This window comes from Rousettus aegyptiacus, unplaced genomic scaffold, assembly GCF_014176215.1.
Source record: "Rousettus aegyptiacus isolate mRouAeg1 unplaced genomic scaffold, mRouAeg1.p scaffold_m13_p_13, whole genome shotgun sequence".
Taxonomy (NCBI): domain Eukaryota; kingdom Metazoa; phylum Chordata; class Mammalia; order Chiroptera; family Pteropodidae; genus Rousettus; species Rousettus aegyptiacus.
Genome location: NW_023416288.1, coordinates 55,804,057 through 55,826,025, shown reverse-complemented (window position 1 = coordinate 55,826,025; position 21,969 = coordinate 55,804,057). Strand labels below are relative to the sequence as shown.

The 21,969-nt window shown below is 37.1% G+C and overlaps 1 protein-coding gene across 2 annotated transcripts in view; it reads left to right on the top strand.

Moving 5' to 3' along the window:
* The first annotated feature begins 2,966 nt into the window (after positions 1 to 2,966).
* The window catches only part of UBN2 (ubinuclein 2), a 67,363-nt gene continuing 48,360 nt past the window's right edge, over positions 2,967 to 21,969 (top strand). Inside the window, exons 1-3 of one of the 2 annotated variants that reach the window (XM_036230835.1) lie at positions 2,967 to 3,588; positions 7,709 to 7,798; positions 20,544 to 20,645. In XM_036230835.1, the coding sequence (XP_036086728.1) occupies positions 3,109 to 3,588; positions 7,709 to 7,798; positions 20,544 to 20,645 (672 nt within the window). In that variant the 5' untranslated portion in view covers positions 2,967 to 3,108. Of the gene's footprint in view, positions 3,589 to 7,705; positions 7,799 to 20,543; positions 20,646 to 21,969 lie in introns of both variants that reach the window. The other variant, XM_016161900.2, reaches the window with a different exon arrangement.

Genomic DNA, 21,969 nt, shown 5'->3' with positions numbered 1-21,969 from the left:
TTCAATTGAGTTCCAATGAAAAACAGTATGTTTTTGGGAAAGGATTTCACCAAGTATGGTGTGTGTATGTGTGTGTGTGTGTGTGTGTTAAAATATATTAATCAAATTAGTGTAAAATGCTCAAAGAAGTTGCTTTATTAATTGAATAAAAAATGAAGTAAAAAACACAGATGCATGTTTAAGTTTAGCTGTTAGGTTTGGAATTATAGTGAAAATATTGAGAAAAATGTTCATAGGAATCAGAAAATACTGAATTGACATCTCATTCTAAAAAGGAAAAGATACTGCATTTCCTGCAAATGAAAGCTTAATACCTTCGAAATTAAAAGGACATTTGAAAATACGGCATGATCAACTTGTCAATAAGCCTCTCGAATATGTTCTTAAAGGAAGAGGCATAAAGTTATTGGCACAATTTCTCAGTTGCTCCGTAAATCTTAACGAGAGAGACAACTTTAGTTGCCCATCAATGTAGCAAAAGAGAAAAGGATCGTATTAAGTGCTGAAAATCTCCTTCAACCAGTGTTTATAGATATGGTGCATATGTTTTTGATGAAAAGGCAGCTGATAAATTGAAAGCTATAATCCTTGGCAATAGCACAATATCAACTCTATTATCACAGAACAGTTAGAAGAATCAATGATTACTGTGCAAGATGCAGTCTAACTTGATGAGATTACTAACATTGCAAGTTTTACAACACTTTTACGCGGTATGTGTAGCGAGACAATTTTAGAGAGGAGTTATTGACTGTGAAGAAAATTATATTTATAGTTTATACTAGAATTGCAAGTGATAAAAGTACAAATACAATCAAGAAGCATAGTATAAATACAAAAATTTTTTAGGAACCAATAAAAACAGAAGATAATTTGAAACATTAAAACAACAAATTGTATATAAGGTATACAATAATTAAACTTGTTCCATGAAGAGAGTAAATTATTTTGGCTTAGTACTTCATTTACACAGAAAAGTAATTGCCAGACATGAAATTTATCATGTTGTATTTAAAGAACTTAAGAGAAAGTTGATTCACATTATTACTACTAACAACTGCCTACGTATGTGAATCAGGATTATCAATTTTGACCTGTTTTAAAACAAAAGGATAAGATCAGGCTCAGTAGTAGACCAGATGTGCATGTAGTATTGTTCTCATACATTCTGTACTGGAGTAAACCTATGAGCAGGCAAGGCATTCGATAAAATTTTTACTAATTTGCTTTTTTGTACTGTTTACATTAAGATTTATTTCTATGTATTATAAAATGTTTATATTACCTTTGTTGTTCTTACTGTATTCTACACAATAAGTATTGAGAAACTTGTATTTCAGATATGTGTGCATATACATATATGCATGTATACTGGGTTACAAGATGAAATCTATTTCTAACTGTGGGTCGTGGTTCAAAAAGTTGGAAAATGCATTAGATGTTAGAAGATAAAAATTGGAAGAGTACCACACCTACAGAACGCTGTGGCACACAGACTACCAGTGCTCTGAGTTAAACTGTGCAGGATCCTGAATGTGAGTGAAGCATAGAATTTACTTTGCAGGTAAGTTGCAGCTAAGACAGCGAATGATATAATATAAAAGTGTTTTACAAGAATTAATATTGCCCCATTGCAAGACTGGGAGGAAAAGAGACTGAAGACACAAAGGTGACTAAAGTGCTACAGAAGACAAACCAGAAATGAGACCTTAATGCAGAATTATAAGAGGAGCAATGGGAAAGACACCAGAGGTAAAACGGAGTGCCAGGGGAAAATGATAGCATTTTGGCGCTGGGAGGGACCTCTGGACCATGGATTCCATCATCATATTCATACAAATAGGGAAAGTAACAGAAGAAAAAAACTGAACCTACTGATAATTTCTCTGACGCACAATGACTCAATCAAAGAGTCGTCAATAGTTGATAGCATTGTTACCGCGTCAGTGGAATTAACAGGATTCCCTTCAGGATGTGGGGGGCGTGCCCTCGAATACTTCCTACTGAATGGATTAAACCTGACAGTAATTGTATCCATTTAATCTGAATTCCAAATAGTTAATCAAGGCGTGCCCAATCCAGGTTCCTCCCCTACCCCGAACCGGGTCATTGAGCATTCTTTCAGAGTACGTATCCTAAAGTACCATCGAACATTCTTGAGAAGTTTTCTATTGATTTCAACAGTTTAGGCTTTATAATCAAGCCCGGAATAATTCACTGGCTAGTTCAATTTCCCAACTGCAAAACGTTTTTGAGCATTTTACGACCGTGCCACAAAATCCCCACCGCGGCCAGGCGAGAAAAACGGGAGTCGTTCCAGAAAACCGGTGTAGGATAGGGAGGCCTGTGGGAGTCAGCGTCCCGCTCTGCGGAAGGAAGAAGCCTCCGGGCGAGTCCGGCTGGAGTTAGCCATTTCCTTTCTTTCCTCAGTACTTAGGGCGACCGGGGCGCTGGGCCGGCAGGTACAGCGGCTGGTCCTCGCGTCCCTCTACGCTTTCTCCGACTCCGCCTTGACAACACCAGCTCTCTAGAGCCGAGAGAGGGAGACATGTGCCAGGAGGGACCGGCGCCATGACTAAGTCGGTCCCAGGCACATCCCGCCGCTCGCCCACCGCAAGCCTCAAGCGCGCCTCGGGTTTCCGGGTGCGAATAGGAAGCTTCTCAGGAACCCCCAGACTCCTCCCAGGTAGGAAGGGCGCAGACTGCGTCCCCGTTTCCAAGGAAACCGGCCCTGCCGTGACGTCACTTCCGCTGACCTGTCTGGCCTCCCAGACTGTTGGGAGGAAAAGAGGAAAACTGAGCCAGAGCCACGACGGTGGACGCGAGCGTCTCCGGTGTGCGCATGCGCCCGCTCAGCGGCCAGCTTCTATTTATGTGGGGGATCCAACATGGCGGCTGCGGCGACCCTGGCGATGGCGGTGGAACCCATCAGAACATAGTGGCGGGGAGGGGGGCACAGTCCGCACTCACGGTGGCGTCGGGGGAGACGGCTGAGGGTGGTGGAGGGAAGAAAAGCGACGGAGAGCAAAAGGAAGGGCGGGCAGGCAAACAACTCGGCGTAGAACCGAGCGCCGGCTCGAGCGAGGGCAGAGGGCCAGAACAGTGGGGATGGCGGAGCCGCGCAGAGTAGCGTTTATTAGCCTGTCACCGGTGAGGCGGCGCGAGGCCGAGTACCCGGGGGCCGAACGCGAGCCCGAGTACCCTCGCGAGCCCCCCCGGCTGGAGCCGCAGCCGCACCGGGAGCCGGCCCGGGCGGAGCAGCTGGCCCCGCGGGAGGCTGCCCCCCGGCCGGACGCGCAACCCCCGCCGCGGGAGAAGCCGCTCGCCCAGCGCGAGGTCAGCCGCGCCGAGCCTCCAATGTCGCTACAGCGCGAGCCCCCGCGGCCGGAGCCGCCGCCGCCGCCGCCGCTCCCGCTCCCGCAGCTGCACTTGCAGCCGCCCCCGCCGCGGGAGTCGGCTTCCCGGGCCGAGCCGCAGCAGAGGCCACCGAGGGAGACGGTGCGCCTGGAGCTGGTGCTCAAGGATCCCACCGAGGAGAGCTGCGTGGAGTTCAGTTACCCGGAGCTGCTGCTTTTCGGAGAACAACGGGTACAGAAGGTTCCTCCCTCATCCCCCAGACCCCCGGAGCCTCAGGACCTGTCCGACTGCCCCAGTGGTTTGCACCTTCGGACGCCCACCCTGCGCGGGGTCGCCCCGGATGGTGGGCTGGAGGGGGGCAGGGGCTGAGCAGTTGGGCGGGTGGTTAGTGCTGCTTTCCTCTGCTCGCTAGGGTTGGCCGAGGCCCCTCGTGAACCCTCTCCCAAAGCGGCTCGGAGCAGGTTTTCCTCTGCACCCTTCGAAAGCTCAGATTTTCCTCATTTCTGCTCCCCACACAAAATCCCGGGGCCCTGGCAAGTTGTGTGATTGTGTTTTCCCTGCGGAGCTCCAGCTGTCCTTTACAGTAGAAAAGAAGAGAAAACCTTGGGGGACACGCCCCCCAATCTAAAGCAGGGAAATTGTGTAACCCCCTCCAGTATTATCCTCATCTTCATCTCTTATTTATGCTTGGTGCTGTGGCTACAGAGATGCGCTTGTGAGCGTGGATTGTATTTCTTAATTGAAAGGGATTTAAAAGTAATCTAAACATTTTCAGACTAAGTATTCCACTTCAGGAATGAAGGAGAAATATTATCTGGTTACGTATTTTTCTCTCTCGCGTTGTTATTGGTAATCGTTTTTAGCTTTGTTTTCTCCGGAGTTTGTTCATATCACAGTTAAAAGGGAAGGTGACTCCTGTTGTATTTGGCGTCTACTATCAATCATATTCTTATTTCAGTGCATATCATTAATTTATAAGTCCGAGGTGGAGGATATTGCACTTAGTCATCATAATTTTTGGAGAATGATGAAAAAAAACCTTAACTTTGAATTTTTAAAAACTTTATTGAAAATATATGACTATGCTTTTGGTGGAACTGGTGAACAATGGAGATAGGTTTGTTGGGTTGGTGAGCTTCAGAAGTAAACTAAAAGGGAAATGATACAGTAACAGTAATAAGAGAACCATTTCCTCCATTGTTTAGAGGTTATGCGCTTTATTAGGTTTTGCTTTAGCACAAGTCTAATGGACTCCAGAAATCACTTGTTTTGTTTTTTATCCTCAGTTATCTTTGTAGTTGAAATAAATGATGCCTTAGTTTTAAATATCATATTAAACGATGTTACTAGATTTTATTTTATGGCCAACTAATCTTTTGATCATTATTTACAAAAATTGTATGTCAAATCATTATTGAATTTTCCAACCAAAATGAATTAAGGGTACAGACCATTTTGGTCACTTTACATAACATCGTATCCTTTAGACCCACTGTAGTGCCCCTATTATTTATAAACATAATGTCATTTTTTTTCCCCAAAAGAATTTTGAAAAAACTGGATTGGAGCATTTTTCAAATAAATTGTATTTTATCTTCTAATCTAAGTAGGTTTGCAGTTTTACTCTAATCTATTTCATAAATTGTAGGTGAAAAGCATATTTGGGTAAAAATACATAACAATAGCTAATATTTACTGAGTTCTTAGGATGTGCTAGACACAGTTCTAAGTACGGTGTATAGTTTAGTGCAGCTGAGATCCATGAAGTACCTTACAAATGAGAAGGCTAACGCAGAGTGGTTATATATATATATTTTAATACTTGTGTGCACCAATTCTTAGTAAAACAAAATTTCTTACAATTCACGCATAGTTTAAATTTATAGGATCCTGCCAAAATGAACTAGTATTAAAGTCATAGAATACAGAGACCTCTATTATAACCCTCTTTACGCTGTAATATTCACTTATTGATAAATTAATAATAGATATGTGTCTTAATTATGAAAAAGTTAATTTCAACATGTTAACTTGTTATAATAATAACATCAGAACTACTAGTTTCATTAGTAGGAGAAAGATGAATAATTCATTTTAATTCTTCTGTTTACCAATTTAAGGTTTATTGGTCTAACTTTTTCATTGTCTATGTAGTCATATATCAATTGACATATTCCACCTAACAAAAAAAAAATCCATTTTTTATACAAGTGCATCTTTGCAGCAAAGATTTGCCAGATTTTCTTATGATTACTCTCAATGAACATATTCATTACATAAATATAGAAGATACTTTTCTAGATAAAGTTGTCATAGATCCATGAAAGCAAATCCTAGGAAGAGAGACAGACCATCAAGAAGCAAAATGTGGCCATTAGAATTGATCTGTAAAGTGGCAAGGCATTGTAATCTTTATCTTGAAAGATTAATTCGTTCACCATTGCTGGCTAAAGGAAGTAGTACAGTTTAGAAATACGTTTCAGCAGTAATTGATACACAAGAAACTTTTTATTTAACTCAGAAAATCAGTTAAAGAGAATATCCTTTTGTGAACATGATTAACTGAACATTTACTATAAAAGAGAAAATAAATAATAATATGATTATATTGTTATAGAATTCTGTGGTTTTCTATTGCTTGTCATGCGTATTTTGGATAATATGAAAGATCTGAAAGTGATGTTAATGAGTAAACATCAAAAAACAAAATTATTGCATCAATTTTATGTGGTGTCAATCGGTAATTTTGGTATTTACTTATTTTCAGATCTTTTTTTCCACCTAAAAAGCATACAGCTTACTTAGAGCCTTGATTGTGGGTAGGGGGTTATTTCTTAACTGTGAAAGAAAAGAGTCAGTTTTTGTAAATTTATTTTTATAGACTGCCAAGTAAATAAGAGATTTACCTATAAAAAGCCTGCATAAAATGTTTTAGAATGGCCTGTAAGGTGATTCTTATTTAAAAATATATATCCAGTAGTAAGACCTACTATTTAGACTTCATAGTAACATGAAGGAACAGTTTACAATGGCAAGACATGGTGGTTGCTCAGTCCTTTAGTCTCAAGGCCGTACTCTGAATGTGCCTGGTATCTCTTTTCATTATCAGTCTGTTCCTGCTAGTTTATTTCCTCTCACATCATGTTTATATTTTCTGTTGGTAAATCTTGTAAGAATAAAGGATTCTGTGAATTTATTACTACTTATGATAACCTTTAAGATTTATTCCGAAATTATTTCCTTTAAGCTTTAAGAAGAACCTCTTTATTCTAATGCCCTAGGTATGATGAATTGTTTTATATTCATATGTCTGTATTATTTTTCTGTCATATTTTTTGGGCTGATATTTCAGCCTTTGTATCCAGGATGAAGTAAGTGTCTCCATTCCAAAGTGTGCAGATCTTCTGGATTTTTTTTCTTGTCCTTCAGGGTCATCGAAATCTGTATCCAGTATTTCAGCTGTAATGTGCTTTCCCTTTTAATTACTTGAAGGTGCTACTTCAGGAAAAATTTCTAGGCTTTTAAAAAATTAACTTTCTAGTCAATTGTTTCTTTTTATTTGGACATTTTTGTATATTGAAAAACTACATATATAAAATGAGTGTACTAAAATAGTAAACTTGGATAAAGGATGTGATTTAGCTTTTTGTTTGTTTTGGTAAATAGATGGCAAATACGGGATCCTAGCTGTATGTGTGTTTTTAAAAAACATGTATGATTAACAAACTCTCGCTCCCCCCTGCCACAGTTAAGCCATATAATGTAATCTATTTGCAGCGATATCACTGCTCTAGTTTGTTTACAAGTAGAATGTATTCTCTGAATGGATATCTATTGACAGGATGTAGGTGCTATGGAGGTTGATGCTGGGCCTCAGCAGAGAGGTGTAGTCATTACAGATACTCTGTCAATAACTCAGGGCAGACGATTAAATGCTGATGAAGTTAATAACCTAGAGATCCTGTTAGAAGCATTTCCTGACCAAAGCAGTTAATGTTTGTTGAGAAGATCTCAAAGTAGAGTTATAAATGGGATTTTTATTTTTACCTAATTTTCTTGGGAGTTTATTGGCCATATTTTGGGGGGGGGGTCACCATATATATGACCATTTTACAGGTGGGAGCAATTTGAATTGTTGAGTTCTTAACTGCCAAAAAACTATAGAATGTATAAGAATCCATTAAAACTGTAAAATTTTTTTACTACAACATTTCTTTTTGGTTACTTTTATTGTTTCTAACTTATTTGTTAATATTTGGTAGAATTTATTAAATTTAAGGATACATTCAACTCTGGTTGAAGTGGTACTAATACTTCTTTCTTTCTTTTCCCATTCACTTCGAATCAGAAGAAGCCTGTTCACACAGAAGACCCGTTTAATGATGAGCATCAAGAGAGGCAAGAAGTGGAAATGTTGGCTAAGAAGTTTGAAATGAAATATGTGAGTATAATAAAGTGTTCACTTTATCCCTTTGGCCTAATTTCTTTCTTTGACTGCTTGGGAGGGCTTATAATATCCATTGCCCACCTTATCTTAGTCTCACAAATTGAATCCAAATAAATGGTTAGACAGTTGAATAAAGATTCTGATAGGTTTGTAATAGCTATTATTAGTAGCCATTATTTTACTCCTTCTAGAATCAGGCAGTTTGCTTAACATGTATTATCTCCAATTCTAACAAAACTATTTAAAATTTTCTCATTTTCTAGTTGAATTTTCTAGTTGTTTCCACCCCATATTTTTCTTATGTCTTTGACTACTTTTTGGCACTTTGCTTAAACCCATCAGAAGCAAGACTTAACCCTCCGGTTCCTCTGTGAACATTGAAAAGTATCTCACAAAAGTAGGATGTCAGCTCCCTTTAGTCCTGTCATTCATGTTATCCTCAAAATTTAACTAGGATCTTGGTTGACACTTGTTGGCTCTTTGTAGTAAAGAAACCATTTAGGGGTAGAGGAAATGTATGAGAATACTTTGGACTGTGGGTCAAGTTCTAGGCCATATTTTGCCGCCTACTAATTATGTTTTTTGTTGAGATTATTTACCTTCTTTGGGCCGTAGTTTTCCTTTTTAAATTTATTTTCTTTTTTTAATTAAGTTTATTGGGGTAACATTGGTTAATACAATTATATAATTTTCAGGTGTGCATTATCATTTGACATCTGTATATTCTATTGTGTATTTATCACCCAAAGAGTTTTCTTATCTCTGTAAATTGAAGGGTTTAGTTTTATTGAAACCCCTTCTGGCACTATATTCTGTGACCGTATAATAATAACTTTAGGGATAGATGGGCAGGCGTTTTGATGGAACGAATAGCAGAAGTTGTTACTTACATTGTTTAATTACAGGACAGTGTTCTCAGATTACAAATTCTGAAGTACTGTCTATACTTATGTAAGTTAATACATTCGTTAAATTTAATTTTTTAACCAAGCAATTCAATTACAAGTTTTAAGTTCAAAAATTAAAAGTATAGAATAAAATTTCTTCCTTTCATTTTTTTGGTCTAGTCACCTAATCTCACTTCCTAGAGGCAACTAATGTTCTTGGAAGTCCTTCCAGAGATACTCTATGTATATCTTTATGTACATATATGTAATTCCTTCCCTCCACCCGACACCCCTTTTTACACGTATTACAAAGTACACAGTTCCACTCTTTAATTTTTTTTTTTCATTTATTCTGTCAGAGATTTTTTTCATATTAGGACAAAGAGATCTTTTTGTCTTTTTTAAGGCTGTATAGTATTCCATTGTGTGGACGCATCACAGTTTATTTAACTAGTCCCCAAAGGATTTAGGTTGTTTGCAAAATGTGCTCTTGTAAATAATGCTACAGCAAATTACTTAGTAGCATGACATTAAATCTTATTGGGAAGTCCTTTAATAGTACTTGGCATAGAAAAACCAGTGTTCTAAAGTTGGTTGATTTGTAAAATTGATTTCCAAATAACTGGTATGTATCCACAGCTGTCATTGTGCAGGGATAACGTTCTAATTTTGTTATAATCCAAATTATTGGTCTGTATTTCTTCTCCAGATCTTTACTTTGGCTACTCAATGCTCATTTTCATTCTAAGTAGAGATTTAAAATGTCCTACCTCATGAAGGATTTATGTGCATACACCTAAAATCATGTCCTAAGTATTATATCTTCGAGTATTAAATATATATATATATTATAACAAATTATTTGGAACCTTTTAAGAAAATCATCAGGCTAAAAGTGACCTGGCAGAGTATACCTCCTCTGCCAGGCTGTCCCAAAAGGTCCCTCTTAAATAACAAAGATTTTTATTGATTAGCAAATTCAGATGTCTGTATGTGTATTTGCATTTATACATATGCTATAGGTATAGTTATATTTTTAAGTAAAAGAAAAATTTTTAAATGTTGTGTGTAAGACCTTGCAAAATGTTAACCCAGAAAATTCCTTCCTTCCTCCCTCCATCCCTCCCCCCCACTCCCTCTCTTTCTTTCTTTTTTTGTTTTTGCTGATGGGAAAAAGACTTAATTCTATGAGGCCTATAAAACAAAATTTGCCATCTTTTCTTCTTACTTTTGTTTCCTTCACATTATAATTTTGATGTCCTTGTCATTATTTCTGAAAAGCTCTTAAGATTACTTCTAGCCCTTTGTTTCTTGAAACAAGAGATGCAGTTATTTGTTAAATTTTGTGTACAAATAATTATTTGAGCATTTACACTGGACATACAAAGGGACATAACAGTTGCCCTTTCTTGGAAAAACTTTAAAAATAGTTGTCAAGACAAGAGATATATATGTGATACACAAATGGAGTTTCAGGAAGTGGTTATAGAAATGAGTGACTCTCCTTTGGGGGTTTCAAAGTGAATAAAGGGCAGGTTCTGTTCTTGAAATCAAAATGCATTTTAGACTTTGGTGCAGAGTCATTGATTGGATACTCCCAATTTCCTATGGAACCAAGTTTCCCTTTAATCTTTGGAGTAGTTTTTCTACCCATTGCAGATAGCGGTGGATGGAGATTGTGGCAGTATTGTAGTGGAAGAAGCGCACAATTTATGAGTTAATGCAGCTGGATGGATTCTGATCCTATCTTTGCCATGTTAACTAGGGTCACTTTAGTGAAGACTCTTGGCTTTTTTATGCTTTGGTACTTGTGAGGGGAAAATAAGATCTGCCTAGCCAATTTTATCGCACAAGAGTTTTATCAACATAGATGAAAAAATAAGTTGTTCAGGTTTGACATATTGAAATTGCTCTCTAAATGAATGCTGTTTAGTGACTTAAACATCACTCTTGTAGATAGCTACTTTTATTCTGTAAATGTCATAATTTCTTTTTAACGTAAATATCGGATTTTGATTGATTCCCACACTGATCCGATCTTCTAGTTCAGGCATTCTCTTCCAAATGGCCTTTACCTTTGGTCCTTCAGTCACTTTTTACTGATTCATCTTAACTATTTGGTCTTTTATTTGGAACCACTTAAGAAAATCATCAAGCCAAAAGTGACCTGGGAGAAGATGTCTTGTCCAGTGCTAGGCTCTCACCAAGGATCACTCATAAACAACAAATGAAGATCTTTATTGACTTATAGTTTACTGTCCTATAGTTCAGGAGTAGCAAATTCAGAAGTCCCCAAGACTTTTGCTGCTCAATCTGAAGCAGGCCAGATGGACAATCAATATGGGTGATTGTCTCAAGCAGAGGACAGCACTTGCCCTAGCGAAAGGGGCCAGCTGCTTCTCAGCTTCAGCCCTTTTTTACTTTGCAGGAACTTGGGCTTAGGTTCTTCTAACATCTCTTTCTTTTACATGTTGGTTTCTGATGAGAACGCCTAGAGGACCAAGCAGAATACATCTGTGGGCAAAGTTCAGTTCTCAAGCCCTAGTTTGAGACCTCAGTATACTTGCTTCACTATTTTGTTCCTACTTTATTTAACTCACCAGTCTGTCAGCTTTCACATTTTGCCCTTTGTCTTCTGCATACAGAGTCGTTGAGGGCATGTGTGGGAGCAGATGCCATTTCCATTGAGGAGGAAGATTATTTGTAGGAAATTTCAGAGAACTGAGCAAGCGAAATTCAACTGGGGGTTTTCAGATTTGGGCAGAGATTAGGTACACTGAGGTGTGGCTGGGTCTAGAGTGGCATTAGCGATGTATTCTATGGTTGGTGGAAGGCCTGAGTGGCAAGTTTATGGGCTTTTTTTGGTCTTTCATATGCAAGGAGCGGTCGGTGCTGCCACTTAAGGGAGAAGGGAAGGGTAACCGTGTCGTATAGGATGTGCTCAGGGTAGAAGGATTTGAAAAGCAGTGATAACAAATTACAGAGAGTATAAAATTGTGAAAGGGATACCCTATATTGAATGGTTTGTGTTTTTCCCCCAATCCTGTCCTATTTGTAATGCTTATGTCCTATTTCCGGTTGTGTTACTATTTGGGTAATGTGACAGTCCATATTCAGCATCAATTGCTAAATGGTTTTTGGGGGGAGGGAAGTGCATTATGACCTAGCGTATACTAAATTGGTTGTTCTGCATAAATCTCATTTAATAGTTAAGTCCAAGTTTTGACATCTCTACTTTATAGGTTTCAGATTTGTTTTGATTATTGTAGGAAGGAAGCAGAATACAGTTTAAACCCGCTCCCTTCCTCTCCTTTCCTTATTACCATTTTTAAGGCTCAAGATATTTAGGTTAATTATCCTAGTTTCCGCTTCCAGTTTTAGATGGTTTCTAGGTTGTATATGCTTTTTCTGATATCATGAACTCGAGCAGGGAATGATGTTGGGTTTGATGGGTATAGATTTGTTCTCTGAGCTTTTGAGAGCATAGGATATCCTGTAGTTGGTGGAAGATTTCTTAGTGGTTTGTTTTTTCTCACTCTGTTACTCCTCCCATCTTTTAAGATCCTGCTATCCTAGAATTGTATATAAATGAGTAATCTAAATGAAAGTGCTTAGCACAACACTGGGTGCCTAGTAGGGGCTCAGTTAAGACTATTTAAATTTGAATGACTTTTTGAATAGGAAGACTCGTAGCCTGCCAGGCACTTATTAGCATTTATAAAATCACATTATGAGTTTTAAAATCTACTTACTATACTCTGTAGACTTTGAATACCACCTTTGATACTTAACTCTATGTGGTTTTGGACTCTTGGGGTATAGTGGCTTTGTATTTTAAAAGGAAAGGATAAGGGTAGATTTGATGGTATAAAAATAATTCTGAGTAGTCTTATAAATAAAACAGTTGATCAAATGGAGTTAACATTGGTTTTACTCAAAAACAAAGTATATCCGTAACAAGTCTTGATTTTCTTTTGGTGTGGCTTTTAAAACTGATTTTGTACAAATAGGTTTTAAAGAATGGCAATATCTTAGAATAACTATAATTTCCAACGAATGATTTCTTCACAGTTAAATATTACTGAGTTGAGTGTGAAGGACATATATTTTCATACTTAAAATAATTATCAGTTGTTTAAAAAGTGTCCTCAAATATGGACTAACACACAAGTGGATGTCAGAAAGCATTTATGCACTCTTTTGGGGAGTTTTAAGATTTCTATCAGTCATATTATTAGTTGGTCATCCACACTTCTGAGGGGTTAAAGCTTTTAGGGAAGTTTCTTGGCTGAAAGGTTTTCTTGTTTGTTTTGGCCTCATGTTGGATCTGGTCCCTAAGGGATCAACTTGGTAAGGCTTTGGTTAAAGCAGTTTGGATAAGCTTGTTACCATCACCACCGAATAAATTCTACTTACAAAACACAAACAACAGTGTATTTAGATTCTATAGACCAATATTCTATAGACCAATAGTATGATATTACATATACAATAAAAACAAAATAATAGCATTTTAAAACAGATGGAGGAGAAGATCTTAAAAAGGGCAAGGAAGAATTCTCAACTCAAATAATCATTTCATATTGCAGTTAGTGATTGTAATCACTTGCCTTGACATGCCTGTTTAATTCCTTGGCCTCTTAGAGCTAAATAACTCTTCAGCTCCCTTAAATCCCTTAGGAACAACTGAGAATCAGCAGTTTTAGGATATTTGGGAGGAAGGCCCTGTATTCTTAAGTGGTGATTATAGAAATCTGGGTGTACTGTTTTTGTGCTGTGAAATCAGCTCTTGGCTGTCTTTCCCCTGACTTAAATCTCTGCCCTTTTCTATTGGTAGGTTAAGGAAATCAGCAGAGGTGGAGAAAGCTTAGATTGTGACAGGGCTGGGACAGATAGGGAAGCTTTGTGACCAGGGGATATTTTCTCCTTAATTATTAGGCTGGAGTCCTAGCAATTAATGTAGAGCTTGCTAAGTCTGCCATAGGTGATCAATGAATGTTGGTTATTAGTTAGGTTTCTTATTTTCTGCAGGCAGTAGGGGTCCTATACAAAGAACATCTTATTTGTTTGTATGTTCTCCAGCTTAGTGTTACTGTGTAATTAGACTGTATTGGCTGGAAACACTGATTATCAAGTTAAGCAGGTATTAATGACTCAGTAATTTTTTCTGAGTCATAGTGAACTAGTGCCCTAGGGGAACAGACTTAAAGGGGTTTCTTCATTTTAGATGTAGCAAAATTGAAGTGTTTTTTAAATTTGGAAAATATATTTTGTATTTTTATGAGATGTATTTACTGTGCAAACTGTTAACGTCAACAACTGTAGAAGTCCAGAGAATTTATTAAATAAGACTTTGATTTTGCTGCAGTGGGTGTTCTTGCTAAGGATGCTGAAAAGAGAGCAGTTCAAAGTTAGCCTCGTAGGCAAGACAGTGTGAAATAATCCTTCACCAATCTATCTTGAGTTCATTTTGGTAAAATTTTAATATTAATTGGTTTGTACCTTTTTGGCAACTGTCAAAAGTTTGGTTGCAGTTTGTATCATTTGCACGTCACAGACTTAGCATTATTGGAGAACTAGAGAACTGGAGGTTAGAGAATAGAAAGTCAGGGATGGGGAGTGAGGCAGGAAGCTGGCCAGGGGAGAAGTTTTTCCAGTAAGGCCAGAGGTGAGGAAAAGAAAACTGAGGGCAAAAAACTACTTTCGTGGCCTCTGTGGTAAAGCAGGGGACTGAACACGCCTGAACAATAAATGCTTCAGCAGAAATCCATTAATAGGTAGAGCAAAGACTATACATTATCTAACCCTGGCTATTGGACAGGGATTTAAGGAAGAGCTACTTAGCGATGGGTGTGTCAAATGCAGGTTATCCAAAGCTCTGTCCCCACTGTGGGACTGGAGTCAGTAACCGAATGCTTTTGAACATTTGGTGGACCAGACCCAAGAAAATAAAATTTCTCGAATGAGTAATACATGTACTTAAAAATTCAAGAGATACATGAGTAATATGAAAAGTAGATCTTCCTACACCTACTCCTGACTCCCAGGTAATTAGTTTCATACTCCGGGATAAGCACTCTTTTGAGTTTCCTGTCCCAGAGATCTATGTGTATGGAAGTATCTACATATTTCAAAGATTTTGTTCACTGCAAAATAATGTGTAAATACAGATAAATAAAAAGAAAAAAAAATCACCTAATCATCTGTAAGCCGACTGCCAGGCATAACCACTGTTAATAGTTTGAGTATTATTCTTTCAGGGCTTTTAAAAATGCTCGCGTGCTCACGTGTATGCTCTCTTGCACTTAAAATATTTTTGGAGCCCTGGGTTGGGGAACCTGTGAAGAGGTGGGGAGGCTGGCGTCTGGAAGCACCCTGGGCTGCCTTCCCCAGACCTTGCCCTGTGCATCTCTTCTACCTGCTGTTCCTGAGTTACTTCTTTTTATAATAAACTGGTGATCTACTGAGTAAAAAAAAAATTTAATCACTTGAATAATACATGAATACATTCCTGTCATTAAAACAAATTTAAGTAATACATATTGAGCCAAAGCCTTCCTTCACCACTGTCTCCAATTTCATCCTTTTTCGATCCGTGATAACGATTATCTGCTCATCATGATTCCTTGAGCATTTAATATATATCTGTTGACATGGATCGCTGTGTTGCGTTTTCCGTAAACGAGATCCCATTGTTTGTATTGATAGTTGAAAAAGCGTGTCTTGTTATTTTAATATCACCTCCATGATTAACTTCGTAAACACTTTCAAATGCTTAGTTAGCATTAATGTCACCTTTTCCGTGAATAGCCTGAACTACACATAACATTTGATAAACTGCTTCTGTTGCCTTCTGTATTAGTAAATATGCTTTGACCATGTTATTTTAAAATAGCTGTTAATGTTGAATGGATGTGTCATAATATATACAATTTATACCTTTATCAATATTGTTATGCTGTGATTGATAAAATGTTCGGTGAAGATCTTAAAACTAGTAAGATCCTTTTCTGAGAGGCATTTTTGTCAGATTAATACAATTATAATTAAGTAAAGCTTTAGCCATTTTGTTTATCATTGATAAGATTCACATTTACTAATTAGACCGGTTACTGCATGTATTAGATTATGGACTCAGAATGATTAGATTACCAGCTATGTTTTCTGTGGTAACCACTGGTCACCTTGACTAGATTAAATGTTCCCAAATCTTTCTAATTATACATAAGTTATTTGTACTTCTGCATGTGTCTGATTGTGCCCATCACAACAGAACCTATTTGGGGAGGTGGTGGTGGTGGTGCTTGTTTTGTTGTTGTTTTCTTGTTAGTTTCCCTTAGGTAAATGTTACAGGCAGCTTGTTGTGCCTAGAAAAAAATATGTTAGGAAAGCAGAAAAAATATTGTGATTTTAAGGAGAAAGCATCAAGGAGAAAAGGTTTAAAACTTGAGGTGAGCTGTGAAGGTGGGAGAATTCAGAGAGAATTAAAAGATTATTCTGAATAAGGAAAAAGCATGAGGAAAGATAAACAGTGTGTTAGGGGAGCATAGATAGAGTGAATGGATCAGTGTTCAAGTTGGAAAATTATAAGAAAAACATTGAAAAGTAATCTGAGTCAACATGCAGAAAGCATTTTATATATGCCATGATAAGAGTTTGGGATTTATTTTATAGTAGGTATAATGTTACTGAAGAATTTTGAGCAGGGAAGTGATATGAAATGGTAATTTAGAAATTTTAATTAGATGATACTGCATAGGATAAATGAGGATAAATATGAGGGAGGAGAGGCTAATTAAAGCATTTATCGCTTTTAAGTGAAAAACAATAGCCAGCATAGTGATGGTGAATGGAAAGAAAGCTGTAGATGTGAATAAACATAGGAACAAAGGTTTGTGGGGGCAGAAAGTTAAAGTGGAAATAGTTGTGAGGGTTTTAAAAATCAACATTATTGAAATATAATCAAAATAAAGTTTATCCTTTTAAGTGTGCCAATTTGATAAGTGACAGATGCGCACAGTTCTATAACCACTATACAATCATGACACAGGACAATTTCATCACTCCAGAAAATTCCCTTGTATTTACCTACAGATAATCCTCCCCCTCCAGCCTTGACCCTGGCGATCGCAGATCTATTTCCTGTCACTGTAGGTTTGGGGGATTTTTTTTGCCTTTTCTAGAGTTTTCTATAAATGGAATCTTACAGTCTTTTGTGTCTGGCTTCTTTCACTTAGCATAAGGCTTCTGGAATTCATCCATGTGTTGAATTTATCAGTAGTTCTGCCTCTTTGTTGTTTCATGGTGATTCGTTGTATGGATGTCCTACAGTTTGTTTATCCATTCACCAGATGATGGGCATTTGGATGATAGGCATTCGGCTATTTCTAGTTTTTGGCTGCTATGAATAAAGTGCTCTGAAGTTAGAATACAAGGATGGGATCCTTAAGTCATGTGGTAGGTGTACCTTTGACTTGATAAGAAACTGCCAAACTTTTCCAAAGTGACTGTATCATATTGCACTAGCCACATGGGAGAGTTTCAAACTGCTTCCCATTCTTGCTAGCATTTGGTACTATCAGCCTTTTTAAGTTTAGTGAATAATGAAAATATCTGAGTTTTAGTTTTTCCCCCATTTGTTGTCAAATGTGATATAATAGGTGGTTGTACTTAGTATAGGTGCTAATGCAAGGATAGTGCTCCATAATGGTAGCTGTCATCCTCGTCATGACTGGTACTGAAATATAATTTTATGCCTTCATAACTTGTAACTTTTTTGTAAATCTTGGCATTTTTTCTCTTCATAACTGATCGCCTCCTCAACCGTGTTCATTTCCCCTAACAGCAATAGTGGTTTTGTTAAACACTAATCTTGTCAGGTTACTCTCCTGTTCTAATCCTTTCAGTGGCCTCTACTAGTTATTACTTCCAGTCATCCTAGTCTGGGTGTAAAGGTCTCCAAAAAGCCTTGATTAGCTTCTCTGTTAAAAAAGGTCTCAGGACCACCTATATTTTTCTTTCTACCATTTACTACTGTAATTATTTGTCAGATCTTTCTCCTCGCCACAATACTATAAACTCCATGAAGGCTGACACTGGGTAGTTGCTCAGTAAATTTGTTGAGAAGATTATCTTAAGTTCCTCGAGGACAGGACTTTTCACACTTAGATTCCTTCTGACATTTAACATGTTGCTTTCTGTAGCATAAGTTCTTAACATAATTTTGAGTCTAAACAGGTTTGAAATAAGCTATATAACTTAGAATTATCAAATCAAATATGAAGTTTTAAAAATTATTTTAGGATATTTTTATTATCACATTAATACTTCATAGAATATTTGGAAAACATGGAAGAGGCACAGGAAATGTAAGAGATTGACAAAAAATTTCATGACAGATGCTTTCAGATTGCTTTGAGTTTTATTGGTATATTCTTAACTCCTATAACTATATATATTTAGTATGTGACAGCTAGTTCTCTTCATTAGTTTTTGTCTGTGGGTTTTCACATTCCTCTAGAGCTCTTTCTCTTTTTTGGGTGAAACAATCCCTCATGTACTTAACCACTCGTACGTGACTTTCTCAATAGAATAACTCCTATTTTAGAAATATCTCTTTCCTTCCTCTGACTTTTGATTCTCACTGTAATTCTATAACTTACCATAAAGGTAACAGTTTATAGACCTAACAAATGGAAAAAGTAAGGACAATTAATTATGTGTGTTGCATTTATGCACACATATGTTGTGTGTATATATATGTGTCTACATATATATGCTACACATTTGTCTGTATGTTTAAAGTTGCCAACTGGTATTTCTTGAGAAGGATTGTCCTTGTCCTGAGATTATGCCTTTAGTGGCCTTATTTAGCAAAATAAAATGGTTGCCACCCTGTATTGGTCTCTAGAATTATTATTATTATTATTATTTTTTTTTGAAATTTACCTAACTTGTAAAATCTGAAAATATGGGAACTACTACTTTATCTCACACCATAATGACTCTGTTGGAGGGATGGTATAGTAATAGTGTTGTTTTGTCCACTGAAAAGCATACAGTGGAGTCAGAGCTTATGGGAATTAAGTTTTAAATATCTAATACAAACATAGCACTTAGTCAGAATTACTTTTGCAAATTACTTGTAAAGGGATGGCACCATGTTGGAGACAACTCTCGGTATACCCAGCATAACCATTTTTTCCATCAAGCGCTGGAAAAGATCACTATTTCTTTGCATAGAAATAAGGTGAAACAGTTTGCTTTCATTTAAGGACCGTGTTACACAAATATTACTCATCTTTCAGCATTAGAATCACATTTTGCATTGAGAGAAGTGCACTGTGAGAATGGAAACCAAATGAGAAATTTATACCTTGCATCTCATGCTTTCTGTAGGAGTCACCCTGGCTTAGTGTGGGCATGTTGGTAGACAGAATTCTTTACACTATTTGTTTTCCCTCCTCTCTCTGAGCATCCTCTCCCTCAGTGCCCCTCACCACCACCCCCCCCCCAAAAAAAATCAGGGGTTGGAGAGGTATTAGAAAGATGCTTAGAAAGTATAGTTGAATTCGAGTGAATAAATTTATTTGAATATTTTAAATGAGTCTTAGAGACTGAACTAAATCCTCATTTTTATAGTGCCACAGTAATTTTAGGCTTCCTGCTCACTGAAACGACTTTTAACAAGCTTATAGTATATAACCTTTAGAATACATGTAACATTTTATATTTGAGATAGAGTGAGTTCTTTATATTGTAATTAGCCAGAGTTAAAAGGCTTCATAAAGTGTGACATTAAAAGTGGAATTTACACTCATTAGTTCTTTTATTTTTGTTTTGCTGTTTTACTTTTAAAATTTTATTTAAAAAGAATTATAGACTCACAAGAAGCTGCAAATGTAGTACGGAGAGGTCCTTTATCTCCATCACCTAGTTTCTCCCTGTAATAATATCTTTTACATTAGTCATCTGAACTAGAAAATTGACATTGGCACAATACAGTTTAATAACTAGACTATAGAGCTTATTCAGATTTCACCAGTTTTTGCATGCACTTATGTTTCATTTTCTTGTATGTCTATGTAAATAATTCTGTGACATTTAAAAAGCACATATAGCTTGGATTTAAAGTAAAGTTACAAAGATAATTCAGAAAGTTCCTACGTAGTTCTTAACCACTCTCCCTTAGCACATCTTACATTTGTATGGTGCTTTTGTTACATCTCACAAACCAGCATTGGTACATTACTATTGATTAAACTCCACACTTTCTTCAGATTTTACCAGTTTTCTCCTAATGTCCTTTTTTTAGTTCTTGGATCCCATCCAGGATACCACATCACATTTAGTCATTATGTCACCTTAGCTCTTCTATACCGTGATGGTTTTTCAGATTTTCCTTGTTTTTTGTAATTTTGACAACTTCGAGGAATACTGGTCAATTATTTATAGAACGTCTGTTACTAGTTCCATTGTGAACCTATAACTGGGGTTATAGGCTTTTGAGAGGAAGACCACACAGGTAAAGTACCATTTTTATCACTTGTTACCAAGGATTCATAATGTCAGCATGACTTATTACTGTCGATGTTGACCTTGAGCACCTGGCTGAGGTAATGTCGCCCAGGTTTTCACTTTAAGGTTATGTTTGCTCCTCTTTTTTATATTCCGCTCTTTGGGAGCAAGTCCCCAAGCACAGTTTACATTCAGGATGTCGGGGAACTTAAATTCAACCTCCTGGAGGGCAATAGTCACAAAAAATTATTTGGGATTCTTCCAACAGGTATTTTTTAACTTTACGGAAATATATTATGAGTACTGAATCAGTCTAACATATCTGTTCTTTGCAGGGTGGGAAACCCCATAAACACCGGAAGGATCGGCTACAAGATTTAATTGATATAGGCTCTGGATATGATGAGACAGATCCATTTATTGATAACTCAGAGGCTGTGAGTAATGTGTCTATAATATAGCAGTAATTCTTTGGGATAGAAGTCAAGGGTAAAGTAAGTAAAATAGTTCAGTGAATGTTTTTACTAACCCCCCATTGATGTACATCTAAATTGTTTCTAGTTTTATGCACTTGAAAATAATTGAGCATCTCTATACATTTATCTTTGTGTACTTGAGTAAATATGTATATAAGATAATTACAAAGTGCAAATATACGTGTAGGATAGATTTCTAGCCATGAGATTTATTGATCAAAGGATATTTACATCTTGAATTTTTATTGATATTCCCAAACTTGGACCAGACATATTTCGAAATGACTTCTAGATAAGAATCACGTGATCTCGAAGATTGGAGCTACTGGGTTTAAGTTAATCTGGCAGACATCTTTAAAATGTACTGAAATTTGTTTATTGCTGCCAAGACTTATTACAATGGTGGGAATTAATTGCCAGCCTTTATCACCAGCCTGTTTTGATCAAGCACTACAGCTTTCCCCCTGGAATCCTCTTTTTCTTAATTTAAGAGGAATTTAAGTGAAGGAGGATATATCATGTTTTGGGATAGGTTAAATATATGTTCTTACATTCTTCTCAGTGTACTAGAGTAATCTAAATGCTGGAATTATATCATCATCATCATGCAGTGATTACGTAGGATGTACAGAAAGTGACACTAAAATGACTTACCCACAAATTAGTATGTCTTTTACCTGGTGCTGTAGTGCTTGGTTGCTTAGATGATGATGAGGCACATAGAGGTACAAGAGTGGACAAGAAGGACTTCCAGCATGAGGCACACTGGATACCCTATCATACTTCTGAGTTATTTCTGTGTCCTGACATAAACTGGTTTACCATACCAGGCAACCTGGTCTGTGGAGGTAAAATACTGACAGTGCCTTTTAGAGCAGAGAGGGCTTCCTGTTTACTGAAAAGGTTGTCAGCCAGAAGGTTAGGGTGTGGGGTATTTTCAAGAGTTATGACCTTGATTTGGAACTCAAGTCAAAAGTCCTAGATTCCAGACCTGACTGTTTCTAGTTTGCCATGGACCATAAGCAGGTCTTTTAGCATCACCCACTTCTCTCTGCTATGATTGGCTTGCCTAGAAGGATTACTCTGAGACTCAGATAAGATAATGACATGCCGAAAAGCATAAAGCATACATAAAGCATTAGTATTAATGTTAACTTAATATGTAAAGTAGATTTTGAATTCTAAATAACCCAAGAAAGAACTTAGCCATATATAAATGTATGTTACATGTACTGAGGCTTACATAAGTAGCATTTTTTAAATTAATAAACTTAATTTTTTCAGA